General features: G+C 43.1%; 1 protein-coding gene across 1 annotated transcript in view; it reads left to right on the plus strand.

The window, feature by feature from the left end:
• The first annotated feature begins 3,671 nt into the window (after window positions 1-3,671).
• EFCAB14 (EF-hand calcium binding domain 14) overlaps window positions 3,672-13,354 on the plus strand; it is a 40,701-nt gene continuing 31,018 nt past the window's right edge. The window contains exons 1-2 of the mRNA XM_043876474.1: window positions 3,672-4,853; window positions 6,456-6,604. Coding sequence (XP_043732409.1) covers window positions 4,672-4,853; window positions 6,456-6,604 — 331 coding nt within the window. The 5' untranslated portion in view covers window positions 3,672-4,671. The remainder of the gene's footprint in view (window positions 4,854-6,455; window positions 6,605-13,354) is intronic.

Raw genomic sequence — 13,354 nt, forward strand, 5'->3', positions numbered from 1 at the left:
GGCAAAGTAATGTCTCTGCTTTTTAATATGCTGTCTAGGTTGCTCATAACTTTTCTTCCAAGGAGCAAGCGTCTTTTAATTTCATGGCTGCAGTCACCATGTGCAGTGATTTTGAAGTCCCCCCACCAAAAAAAGTCTGTCACTGTTTCCACTGTTTTCCCATCTATTTACCATGAAGTGATGGGACCAAACGCCATGATCTTAGTTCTCTGAATGCTTAGCTTTAAGCCAACTTTTTCACCCTGTTCTTTCACTTTCATCAAGAAACTCTTTAGTTCTTCGCTTTCTGCCATAAGGATGGTGTCATCTGTATATCTGAGGTTATTGATATTTCTCCCAGCAATCTTGATTCCAGCTTGTACTTCATCCAGCCCAGCATTTCTCATGATGTACTCTGCATATAAGTTAAATAAGCTGGGTCACTTGGGAAAGTGACTTACCCAAGATCTTAGTGCATTCCAGACAAGTTTTGAATGGGTAACAGGGCTGCACAGACACAGAATCATAATGTGAACATCCCCAAATGAACAGATGGGTCACAACCTTTAGAGGTCCTGGTGTGGGAAGGCGCGTGGCTCCTCAATGCAGGAGCCCTTGCTCTGATAGGGTTGGCTTAATTTCTGGCCTTGAGGGTCCAGGTTTGAGGGAGGAAGCTAGAGAGTACCAAGAGCTCCTGAGAGAAGAAAGACACTTGGCCAGCAGTTTTCAAAGGTTCAGTATCTCATGGGACACCCAACACCAAAAGTCATGTTATCTAAAGACCAATAGACCAAAAAAAAAAAAAAAATAGACAAAAAGGTGGACAACGGGACTGAATCACAGATCCTTCCTCCTCCAACCTCCCCACCCATGACTGGTCCACTGCATGAGAGGGCAGGGCCTGGCTAACCAGATGTCATTGAAGCTGGGTGAAACAGCTTTGATCCCACCTCACTCCCTTGGGTTCCTCAGCCCCAGTTTCCCTTGGTGTATATGTAACATCTACAACACAGGAGGGCCATGAGAAGGGCTATCCTGGGCCAGTCATTCCTTATGCCTGGGCTTCTCATGACCACAGCATGTGTTTGTGAAATGGTTCTAGAAGTCAAGACCTTTTCCTGTGCAGTACCACACCTTCAAGGAGATGCTAGTGCAGAGCTGTCCAACAAAACTTTATAATGATGGAAATGTATTGTTCTGTTGCTGCCCAATAGCCACTAACCACATATGGTTATGGAGCACAGTGGCCAGTGAAACTGGGGAACTAATTTAAGCTTTTAATTTTAATTAAGTAAAATGTAAATTAAAATTGTCATAGGTGGCTAGTGACTACTGACTACCATACTGTGTAGCACAGCTCTAGAAACAAAAGGAAATGAAAAACCAAAATAACTGCATCATGTTTGGGAGGCATCAAAAGCACTTTCACAAGTATCTTCTCGTGTGTCTGTCCTGTGAAATAGATGCTAATCCTCACTTTGCAGAGAGGAAAACTGAAGCTCAGATTTAAATGGCTTCCATGTTGACAGAACTAGTAAATATTCCAAATGATTCCATCCCAGATCTCTTGATTCTAAACCTCCACTCATACCTCTACGTAACTCTGCCCACCTACAGAGGTGTCACATATATATTGGATCTTCTACCTCTGGACTTGACACATAAAGATAAATAAGAGACAGGCCCAGACTTTGGGTGCGTATCCCTAGACAAAGCCAGTGTGACTGACACAGTAACAAGTGTCAATATATAAAAAATTACTTTAGGGCCATATTTTAGGATATAAAAATTACTTTAGGGCTTCCTGGTGGTTCAGTGGTAAAGAATCTGCCTGCCAGTGCAGAAAACATGGGTTCAGTCCCTAATCTAGGAAGATCCCACATGCCACGGAGCAACTAAGCCCCTGTGCCACAACTATTGAGCCTTGCTCTAGAGCCCGGGAGCTGCAACTAGTAAGTCCACGTGCCACAACTACGGAAGCCTGCATGTGTGCTCTGCAACAAGAGAAGCCACAGCAACGAGAAGCCTGAATACCACAATGAGAGAGCAGCCCCCGCTCACCACAACTAGAGAAAAGCCTGCACAACAAAAAGTACAGCCAAAAATAAATAAATTTTAAAGTTATATTTTTAAAATTACTTTAAATGACTTTTTTCCGAGGAGTTCAAAGCACTTTGCTTTAAATACTATCTACATGGGAGACTCTCAGATTTATATATCATGACCCAACCTCTGCCCAGAATACCAAATAGATATACCAAACAGTCCATCTGAGTATTGAATTGGCTTCTCAAGTTTGCCCCCAATCTGCTCTTTCCTATATCAGTAAACAGCAATTCCTTTGTTCCAACTGTTACAACCCGACTCTGGAGTTATCTATGACTCCTTGTTTTGCACACACCTGCTCTGTAAACCATCAGCAAATATTGTTAGCTCAATGGTCAAGAAGCATCCAGAATGCTCACCATCTCCACTATTGCCATCATATTTACTTGTCCTTTTCTCTCCTAATTCTCTTTTCCACACAGTAACTAGAGTGATCTTTTTAAAAATCTAAGCCAGAGCTTAAAGCACTAATGGTTTCCCAAAGTCCTCACAGTAGTCCCTCAAGCCCTACAAGATGCTCCTGATGCTTGTCTGACCTCATTTCTTATAGCTCTCCTCTGGCTCTTCAGTGGAGAAGGAAATGGCAACCCACTCCAGTGTTCTTGCTGGAAAACCCTGTGGACAGAGGAGCCTGGTGGGCTGCCATCTATGAGGTCACACAGAGTTGGACACTACTGAAGCGACTTAGCAGCAGCAGCAGCTGGCTCTTCAGGTCCAGCCACACCACATTTTCCACATCACTCCTTCCTTGGGGTCATTGCACAACTCATTCCCTCACTGCCTCCCAATCTCTAACCAAAGGTCCCCTTATCACAGAGGCACTCCCTGTCCCTTTATCATGTTTCAGTTTTCCCCATAATATTTATCACCTCCTGACATTTAACATGTCATCGTTCTCCTTCCACTCAAGTATAAACTGCAGGAACAGGGTTGGCAGATAAAACACAGGAGGTCCAGTTAAAATTGAATTTCAAATAAAATAACTTTTAAGTATGAAGATGTCCCAGACGTTACATGAGATATACTTACATTAAAAAAAAATTCGTTGTTTATCTGAAATTTAAACTTTCTTAAAGAGTGTCCTGTTTTATTCACTAAATCAGGCAACCCTACGCTGGAAGACAGGGACAGTGGTTATTTTGTTTATTGCTGTATACTCAGCGGTAGAACTGTTTCTGACACGTGGTAATCAATATTTACAGAATGAATGAATGAATGTGTTCAACTAGGTCATTAACCTGTAACACGCCTAAACCTTTAATAAACAGCTGGAGAGTCAGAGGGTTGGCACCCCTAAACTGGGTTAGTCACAACCGGGGGCCGGTGCGGTGATGAACTTCCCAAACAAGTTCATCCAGCTGAGTGCTTTGCCTGGCTCATCGCTGCTCCTCTGGAAAACTCATACGGCCCAGAACTGGTGAGAGACAGGTCCCCTGGGACCCTCCTGGGGGCGGGGCCTCCTCGACGGGGCAGAAGGACTAGCCTGCGCCAGAGCCTGCGCCTTTTAACGCCCCGCCTCCCCTACTCCCTTGCGTGACGTCATCGAACAGGCGGCCAATAGGAGTGCGCCTTACTGGCAGGCGGTGCCGGTGGCCGCTGCCAAAGGGGAAGTGAACTGGGGCTGAAGCTATGGCCCGGGTCTGGAGCCTGCGGCCACAGCCGCCGCCGCCACCAGCGACTTGGGAGCAGCTGCGGCCGCAGCTGGAGCGGGGGCCGGAGTCGCGGCTGGAGTGGAGGCGGCGTGTGTGAGTTGCCGAGAGTCGCCCGTACCGGAACACCTCAAACTCTGGGCGGGAGCGCTTCAGGTGGGCTGAGCTCCGGTCACCCCTCCTCCCCGCGCCCCCAGGCCCAGACAGCAGGGCTGGCGTCTTCCCAGGCGCGGGACTGGCTCCTCTCAGGCCGAATCCTCCAGGCTGGGCTCTGGGTCTTCCTTGGCCTCAGACTCCCTTCAAACTCAGGACGAAGGCCGGAGGACGGTGATCTTCTCGGACTCGGGCATTTTCTCTGTCAGGGTTGTGGTGGCTGGGAGCCCCCTCCTGCTGCCATCTAGGGAGGGACCAGCGCGTTCCCACCGTCTTGCTTTGCATCTCCCCGTCTCTTCCCATTCAAGAACCAAGTTTTCTTGTTTTTCTCTCCATTGGAAATCCTGCCCCGGAAGTCCGAAACACCTATCTGTGTGTCCTTTCCAGCTCTTGGAGTACCCTTAGAAATACTGTCTGCTGGCCAGGGTTCAGAATCTCTCATTCTTGGCTTGACTTTTTATCCTGAGAGACAAAAGTTGCTCCCCTCCCCAGTACCCTCTTAAGTAACTGGCACTCCATGCATAGGCCTTTACCCATTTGGATCACCAGCTCCCTGGCCATCTTTATGTGACTTCCCCCATTCATCTGAGTTTCAGTTTCCTCTGGAGTCCAATCTCCAGCCCGTAGTGTATCTGGTCAGTCCCACCCTGGGTGGGAGTGACCAGAGGGCTCTGGCCCAGGATTCCTCACCCTGGAAGGCAGCTCCAAGGCAGGGAGAGAATTGGGCGTCGGGTACGAACCTGGCAGCTCAGGAGTGGGTGCTCCACTTACCCCACACAAGAAGATGAAAAAGCGCAAAGAGCTCAATGCATTGATCGGCTTGGCTGGGGACAGCCGGAGAAAGAAACCCAAGAAAGGCTCAGGCCATCGCCTGCTTCGCACGGAGCCTCCTGACTCAGACTCCGAGTCCAGCTCAGAGGAGGAAGAGGAATTTGGTGTAGCTGGAAATCGCTCTCGCTTTGTCAAGTGAGTAAAGAAGTGCTGAGGCTGGGATGGGAAAAGGCATCTCCTTGCACTACCAAGAGGGCGAATGAAAGGGAAGGAGAGGGGAGTTCTTAGGAAGAAAAAAGTGTGTAGTTCCTGGAAGGCACAAGGGAGGAAAAATGTTAGAAGATGAGTTCATGTTCTGAATGAAGTATAAGTTAGAGATCTGTCTGTAAGTGTACAAAGAGCTCTGAATCTACGGTGGAAGTGTGGACTTGGGGAATGTGCCAAGAGCCCGGTGAGAGTAGCAAAGAAGCTAAGAATAGGGACATAGGGAGAGAGAAATTTGAGAGACAAGGCCTTGTTGTTAAATTCAGGAGACACAGGGACCTTAAGACTGCAGGGTTTTTTATTTGTTTGTTTGGGTTTTTTTTTTTCCCCTACTGTTGATGGGTCTGAATCTGGTAATGGGGGAATATGATGAAGGCCGTTCTGTAAAAACTATGAACCTTGAGAGAAATGGAGTATGGGAGACAGACAGAAGAGTCAGCTTTTTTCAAATCACTTTTAGATGGTAACACCCTCCAGTAGTGAGCACAAGTGAAAGTGTTACTCAGTCAGTTGTGTCTGACTCTTTGTGACTCCCGGACTGTAGCCTGCCAGGCTTCTCTGTCCATAGGATTCTCCAGGGAAGAATACTGGAGGGGATTGCCATGCCCTCCTCTAGTAAACACAAAGACATTGGAAATTGTGGGTTAGGGTAGGAAGGGGCTGAAGGGAATCTTTAAAGTGCCCTTGGACTCTCTCAAGGAGCACATTAAAAGAGTATGCTGCTGAGGATGTGAAAGCAAGAGCTAGACTGAAGCTTAGGATGCTAAAAGAAATAAAATCCTTTGAGATTTGTTTGTTTGGAATGTCTTTTTCCTTTTATATTAAAGGAAGAGATTGGTTTCTAATAATCTTTGCCAGATGAAGTAGTTCAGGGCAGTCCTGGGCTTCAGCTATGAAGATCTGATGAAGTGGAATAGTTAACTGGAACAGTTACCCTGTTGGTTTAGCTTAGACCTTGAGTGCTGGTTGACATTTGATGTGAAATCTAACTCCTTCCTATGTTTCCTTCCTTCTGAGCCAATCAGCTGGAGTGTATGAGGTGTCCACTTTAACCTACTGTTCTAGTTTTTTTTCATTCCATTTTCAATAAAGCTTACTCAAAAGTTTATAAAGTTTAAATAAAGTGAAACAAGGTTCTCTGGAATGACTATATATTTGCGAGAGAGAACTAGATAGATAAGTGAATTACAATACAGTAATAAATGGCAGAGAAAACTCTGATCTTTACACTTCCCTAACCTGAGTCAGTTTCCAAAGACCTGAATTGATGATGATGGCAGTGAGCCCCTGTAACTCAGAAACTCCCCCATTTCATGAGAAGTTTGTCCCCAATAGACTAACTCTTCCTGGGTCATATTATCTTGACATATTCAACCTGCTGTTCAGATTTAAGTGTGTTACCCTATGTTCCCTGGTAAATGGGTTGATTTTTCATTAGAGATGCTAATTGCATGCCTACACATGTGCTATTTGGAATCAAACTGTATTCATAATCCCTTTCATACTCCTGGTTGAATTTGTTCTTATGATCAGGGGAGACTATTTACGATGCTGCAGGATCTGTTATCCCCTCTGTGCGTTTGTCATCCTTGCCGCCTGTGTCGTGGCCTGCGTTGGCCTGGTGTGGATGCAAGTCGCTCTGAAGGAGGATCTGGATTCCCTCAAGGAAAAGTTCCGAACAAGTAAGTGGTCACCCTTTTCAGAGTATAACTTTGGACTTCGCCAGGTTCTAGGACAAAGTGAACCACACTGAGTTAAGATTTTTGCTCACTCTGATGAAGCAATTACACGTTCCTTTCAGCATTTTTTAAACTCTTTCTTAGCTGTCGGCTTGAATGCAGTAACATTTATTTTTAAATGCACAAACAAAACACAGTGCTTATGCATCATTGGGACAAATAACATCAGAAATAATGGCATTGCAGTCAGCGTTTATAGCACAAAAGGGAAGGGCTGAGATCCAGGATCCTAGAACTTTGGTTAATTTCCACCTGTTGCCACTGCATGTTTCCCAACTGTAAAGTGTCAGTAGCAACACTAGGCTATTTCCTTCCTCTTCACAGGGCCATTTGAGAAAGAATGTGGGCGTGTCTATCAGACGATATCCTCCTTAAGAAAAGCCTAGGGAAGCATAGTACTGAGCAGTAATAATAATACCCAGCATGTATGGCGTGCTTACTGAGTGCTGAGTCACAGATAATTATTTGTCTCATGAGTCAGTGTCTCTTAAAAAACTTTTGAAGTTGAAGAGTTTTATACATTCTAAATTGTTAAGTTGTATTTTATGCATCCAACGTCCTTTTTCTGAGAGATGTGCTTGCATGGTATCTTCAACCCTTTTTAGCCTAAAGATCTTTCTTTAGCAACACTGAGTTCTTTGGTTCTAGGTTACAAGGGTTAATTTTCTAAGCTAATAAAAATCTTAAAACAACAACAGCAAATTACAAAAAAAGGAAAGAAAGTTATACCCAAAAGATGCTTTACTTAGTCTTTGTTTTAACTAACAAATAATGCATAGCTATAATTACAACCTGAATTTTATTATAAGTAATAAAATTAGCTTTTTAAAAAAAATTTCTAAGCTAAGGAACCAGTTTCAGGTTAATCACAAAATCACAAATACCCTAACTTTAGCAGCTTTAACATTCCAGGAGACTGACCCCTAGGCTTTCTCAAAGTCGTAAAGAAATCTATCCCTAGAACTAGAATTAGAGTTGTTCCTTACTTCCTAGAAGTAAGCCCTAGGTGATCACAACATCCTAGCTTTCCTTCACCCCAGTTTCTCTTTGTTGCCTGCAGTTAGTTAAGTTCCAAACCTAACCTAGGGACAGCTAATTCTTAGTGTATTAATGAGGTTCCTAATGATGTTGCTTAAAAAAAATATATTGAAGTATTAACTTTAGTTTTTTTCGGAGCTTCTGATTCAGGGAATGGGATTAGATAGGCCACAATTCTCTGCCAGGGTCATCCTGATTTCCGTATTATAAATTGGTGGGATCAGAGTACGGTGTAAGAAAGAATGAGCTTTGTATTCTAGTTATTTTCCCTCCTTAATTTTGTACTTAGCAGAATTACATGGTGTTTTTCTTGGTAAGTAATAATCATAACTTGGAAAGGAGGTTCTGAGAAACAGTGTTTTAACTATCCACTGACGATACCTGTCTATGCCGATATCTCTTCGTAACTAGTTGGGCCTCCTACGTTTGTACTGCAGCTTATTTGGGTCACATGTTTGTTGTTGTTGTTCAGTCACGGAGTCGCATCTGACTCTTTGGGTCACATAAAGCAGTTATTTATTTATACATTTCAAAACATTGCTCAATTCTGCCTTCCAGGGATTTATTTCTGACTGCTCTGTGCCTATGTTTTCAGGACACCAGTGTAATGTGTACCTTAGCTGAGCTTTTCATTCTCAGGAAATTTCTTTGTCTAGAAAGGTATGTTTGAAGTGTGTACATACAGTAGACCTAACAATCAATCAGGCCACGAATATGTTTTGAGCACTTGTTAATACCAATTCCTGGAAATTCAGGAGATGCCAGGAGTTGTGCCCTGGGACTGTGAGACCTGCTTTCTACCACTGAGCAGCATTCCCCGGGGACCCTGGCTGTACTTGTCAGCCAGCTGAATGAAGCAGATTTGGAATTGTCAGTTCAGCTGCTCTGCGGGCTTTGGTTTGCTGCAATAGATATGCTAGCACCTGTACTATCTAAAGCAGAACTTCCTGAGAGAACAGACGTGGGGCCTGGGGCTCTATAAGTCAGTCTATAGGCTGAACTTTAGTGGACCACTTGGCAAGAGGCTTTTTGGGAAAACCATTCTCTTAGCTAAATGACGTTAATCTTGTTAAACTTATATAATCTTTCTTTGAATTATGTTGCTACTTTAAATATATTTCAATAAGTTTATTTTTATTTCTTGTTTTTCAAGAGGATAGTGGAAATAAGACTACCTGCTGGTCTGGCTTAAATACCTTTTTTAAAAATTCAGAGCACCTTGTCATTTATTTCATTATCTTCCAAGACACTAGTGAGGAAAGGAGACAGGATTGCTGAGATATCTGGAGCAGAAAGCAGAGCAGGTAGGCTAGATGTTTTTTCTTTGGGGCCAACGAGTAATTTGATCCTTAAGCTAAAAGTGCTGCCCGGCCTTGAAACTCTTCACTCAGTTTTCTTTTTCTAGAACCAGGTACTCCAGAAGACCTCCACAGTTATTCTAAGGAAGATTCTATACCCAGCCATTCCACTCTATCACTCAAAGCTAGACGGAGGGGAAAGAATTTGGAAGAGATGGACAGTATTGATAAGTCAAACATGTCTGTTTCTGGTCATACAGAAGAGTAGCAGTTCAGTCATTTCATGCAGAATTTAAAAATGATCTTATGCTAATAAGGGTGCTAGGATGTAAGCATCTGTGACAGCTGAAGTGTTCTAGAAAGAGTGCTGGTCCTTTCTAGACTTTCCTTTCCAAATTTTCTAGAATCAGAAAGTTTGACTGTTGAATCCTGACTTGCTCATTACAAGCTATGAAACACAGACAAGTCACTTATTCTTTCTGAGCCTACATTTTCCCATCCATAAAACATAAATTTGTGCTACAAAAGCACTTTGGGCATTCCTGTGTCATAACATCCGTCACACTCTACAAAACTCTGGGCTAATGCCTCGTTCCCCACCAGACTGAGAATCTCATGTTCTTTTGTATGCAGTAGTGCCAGGTACATGGCTGAGCACATAGTAGGGGCTCAATTACAAGATGAGTAATTACATAAAAGTATCTTGTAAACTGTAAAGACGCACAAATATAAAATATTACTATTGGCATTATGTGTTGTATCTAAAGGGCATGTCCAGAAATCTTCATTTCCTCTTCTTAAAGATCAGGAAAAGAGCTAAGTAAGTTCTTTTGAGTAGGATTATCAGTTCAGTTCAGTCGCTCAGTCGTGTCCGACTCTTTGCGACCCCATGAATCGCAGCATGCCAGGCCTCCCTGTCCATCACAAACTCCCGGAGTTTACTCAAACTCATGCCCATCGAGTCGGTGATGCCATCCAGCCATCTCATCCTCTATCGTACCCTTCTCCTCGTGCCCCCAATCCCTCCCAGCATCAGGGTCTTTTCCAGTGAGTCAACTCTTCGCATGAGGTGGCCAAAGTACTGGAGTTTCAGTTTCAGCATCAGTCCTTCCAATGAACACCCAGGACTGATCTCCTTTAGGATAGACTGGTTGGATCTCTTTGGCAGTCCAAGGGACTCTCAAGAGTCTTCTCCAACACCACAGTTCAAAAGCATCAATTTTTCGGTGCTCAGCTTTCTTCACAGTCCAACTCTCACATCCATACATGACCACTGGAAAAACCATAGCCTTGACCAGACGAACCTTTGTTGGCAAAGTAATGTCTCTGCTTTTTAATATGCTATCTAGGTTGGTCATAACTTTCCTTCCAAGGAGTAAGCGTCTTTTAATTTCATGGCTGCAGTCCCCATCTGCAGTGATTTTGGAGCCCCCAAAAATAAAGTCTGACACTGTTTCCACTGTCTCCCCATCTATTTCCCATGAGGTGATGGGACCAGATGCCATGATCTTAGTTTTCTGAATGTTGAGTTTTAAGCCAACTTTTTCACTCTCCTCTTTCACTTTCATCAAGAGGCTTTTTAGTTCCTCTTCACTCTCTGCCATAAGGGTGGTGTCATTTGCATATCTGAGGTTATTGATATTTCTCCCGGCAATCTTGATTCCAGCTTGTGCTTTTTCCAGCCCAGCGTTTCTCATGATGTATTCTGCATATAAGTTAAATAAGCAGGGTGACAATATACAGCCTTGACCTACTCCTTTTCCTATTTGGAACCAGTCTGTTGTTCCATGTCCAGTTCTAACTTGCTTCCTGACCTGCATACAGGTTTCTCAAGAGGCAGGTCAGGTAGTCTGGTATTCCCATCTCTTTCAGAATTTTCCACAGTTTATTGTGATCCACACAGTCGAAGGCTTTCGCATAGTCAATAAAGCAGAAATAGATGTTTTTCTGGAATTCTCTTGCTTTTTCGATGATCCGGCAGATATTGGCAATTTGATCTCTGGTTCCTCTGCCTTTTCTAAAACCAGCTTGAACATCTGGAAGTTCTTGGTTCACGTATTGCTGAAGCCTGGCTTGGAGAATTCTGAGCATTACTTTACTAGCGTGTGAGATGAGTGCAATTGTGTGGTAGTTTGAGCATTCTTTGGCATTGCCTTTCTTAGGGATTGGAATGAAAACGGACCTTTTCCAGTCCTGTGGCCACTGCTGAGTTTTCCAAATTTGCTGTCATATTGAGTGCAGCACTTTCACAGCATCATCTTTCAGGATTTGAAATAGCTCAACTGGAATTCCATCACATCCACTAGCTTTGTTTGTAGTGATGCTTCCTAAGGCCCACTTGACTTCACATTCCAGGATGTCTGGCTCTAGGTCAGTGATCACACCATTGTGATTATCTGGGTCGTGAAGATCTTTTTTGTACAGTTCTTCTGTGTATTCTTGCCACCTCTTCTTAATATCTTCTGCTTCTGTTAGGTCCATACCATTTCGGTCCTTTATCGAACCCATCTTTGCCTGAGATGTTCCCTTGATATCTCTAATTTTCTTGAAGAGATCTCTAGTATTTCCCATTCTGTTGTTTTCCTCTATTTCTTCGCATTGATCGCTGAGGAAGGCTTTCTTATTTCTCCTGGCTATTCTTTGGAACTCTGCATTCAAATGGGAATATCATTCCTTTTCTCCTTTGCTTTTTACTTCTCTTCTTTTCACAGCTATTTGTAAGGCCTCCTCAGACAACCATTTTGCCTTTTTGCATTTCTTTTCCTTGGGGATGGTCTTGATCCCTGTCTCCTGTACAATGTCACGAACCTCCATCTATAGTTCATCAGGTTCTCTGTCTATTAGATCTAGTCCCTTAAATCTATTTCCTACTTCCACTGTATAGTCATAAGGGATTTGATTTAGGTCATACCTGAATGGTCTAGTGGTTTTCCCTACTTTCTTCAGTTTAAGTCTAAATTTGGCAATAAGGAGTTCATGATCTGAGCCACAGTCAGCTCCTGGTCTTGTTTTTGCTGACTGTATAGAGCTTCTCCATCTTTGGCTGCACAGAATATTATCAGTCTGATTTCGGTGTTGACCATCTGGTGATTTCCATGTGTAGAGTCTTCTCTTGTGTTGTTGGAAGAGGGTGTTTGCTATGACCAGTGCATTCTCTTGGCAAAACTCTATTAGCCTTTGCCCTCTTTCATTCCATACTCCAAGGCCAAATTTGCCTGTTTTCCAGGTGTTTCTTGACTTCCTACTTTTGCATTCCAGTCCCCTATAATGAAAAGGACATCTTTTTTGGGTATTCTAAAAGGTCTTGTAAGTCTTCATAGAACCGTTCAACTTCAGCTTCTTCAGCGTTACTGGTTGGGGCATAGGCTTGGATTACTGTGATATTGAATGGTTTGCCTTTGAAACGAACAGAGATCATTCTGTCGTTTTTGAGATTGCATCCAAGTACTGCATTTCGGACTCTCTTGTTGAACATGATGGCTACTCCATTTCTTCTAAGGGATTCCTGCCCACAGTAGTAGACATAATATAATGGCCATCTGAGTTAAATTCTGGCAGAATGTGGTCCACTGGAGAAGGGAATGGCAAACCACTTCAGTATTCTTGCCTTGAGAACCCCATGAACAGTATGAGAAGGCAAAATGATAGATACTGAAAGAGGAACTCCCCAGGTCAGTAGGTGCCCAATACGCTACTGGAGATCAGAGGAGAAATAACTCCAGAAAGAATGAAGGGATGGAGCCAAAGCAAAAACAACACCCAGTTTTGGATGGGACTGGTGATAGAAGCAAGGTCCGATGCTGTAAAGAGCAATATTGCATAGGAACCTGGAATGTTAGGTCCATGAATCAAGGCAAATTGGAAGTGGTCAAACAGGAGATGGCAAGAGTGAATGTCGACATTCTAGGAATCAGTGAACTAAAATGGACTGGAATGAGTAGGATTATACTAAATTTTAAATGAGTTGCTTCCATGTTGAAAGAACATGAATTTGTAATCATAAGTTTTTTTATGATTAAACTTAATCATAAGTTTGTTTACTGTATTTCATTCCACGTATGTAATCAGAGTACCCTTACTTGTCTTCTCTCTCCTAAAAAACCCCAAATCAGATAATGAATATAATCCCTTCTTGGCTCACACAATCCTCAGGATTTAAACCACTTGCAGGGCTTGTCAGATTTATATATTTATTAGTTAATAATTTTAATCCAAGTTACGTGTTTGTCTTCCTCTTCTACTTAATTCATATAGATTGCAGGAAAGAGAGAGACTTCCCCAGCCTTGGGATGTTTTACCATGTGAGAATGGCAGATATGTGTGGGATAAGCTTTTCTTTATAACCTAACTGAATTCA

This window comes from Cervus elaphus, chromosome 20 (genome assembly GCF_910594005.1).
Source record: "Cervus elaphus chromosome 20, mCerEla1.1, whole genome shotgun sequence".
Classification (NCBI taxonomy): domain Eukaryota; kingdom Metazoa; phylum Chordata; class Mammalia; order Artiodactyla; family Cervidae; genus Cervus; species Cervus elaphus.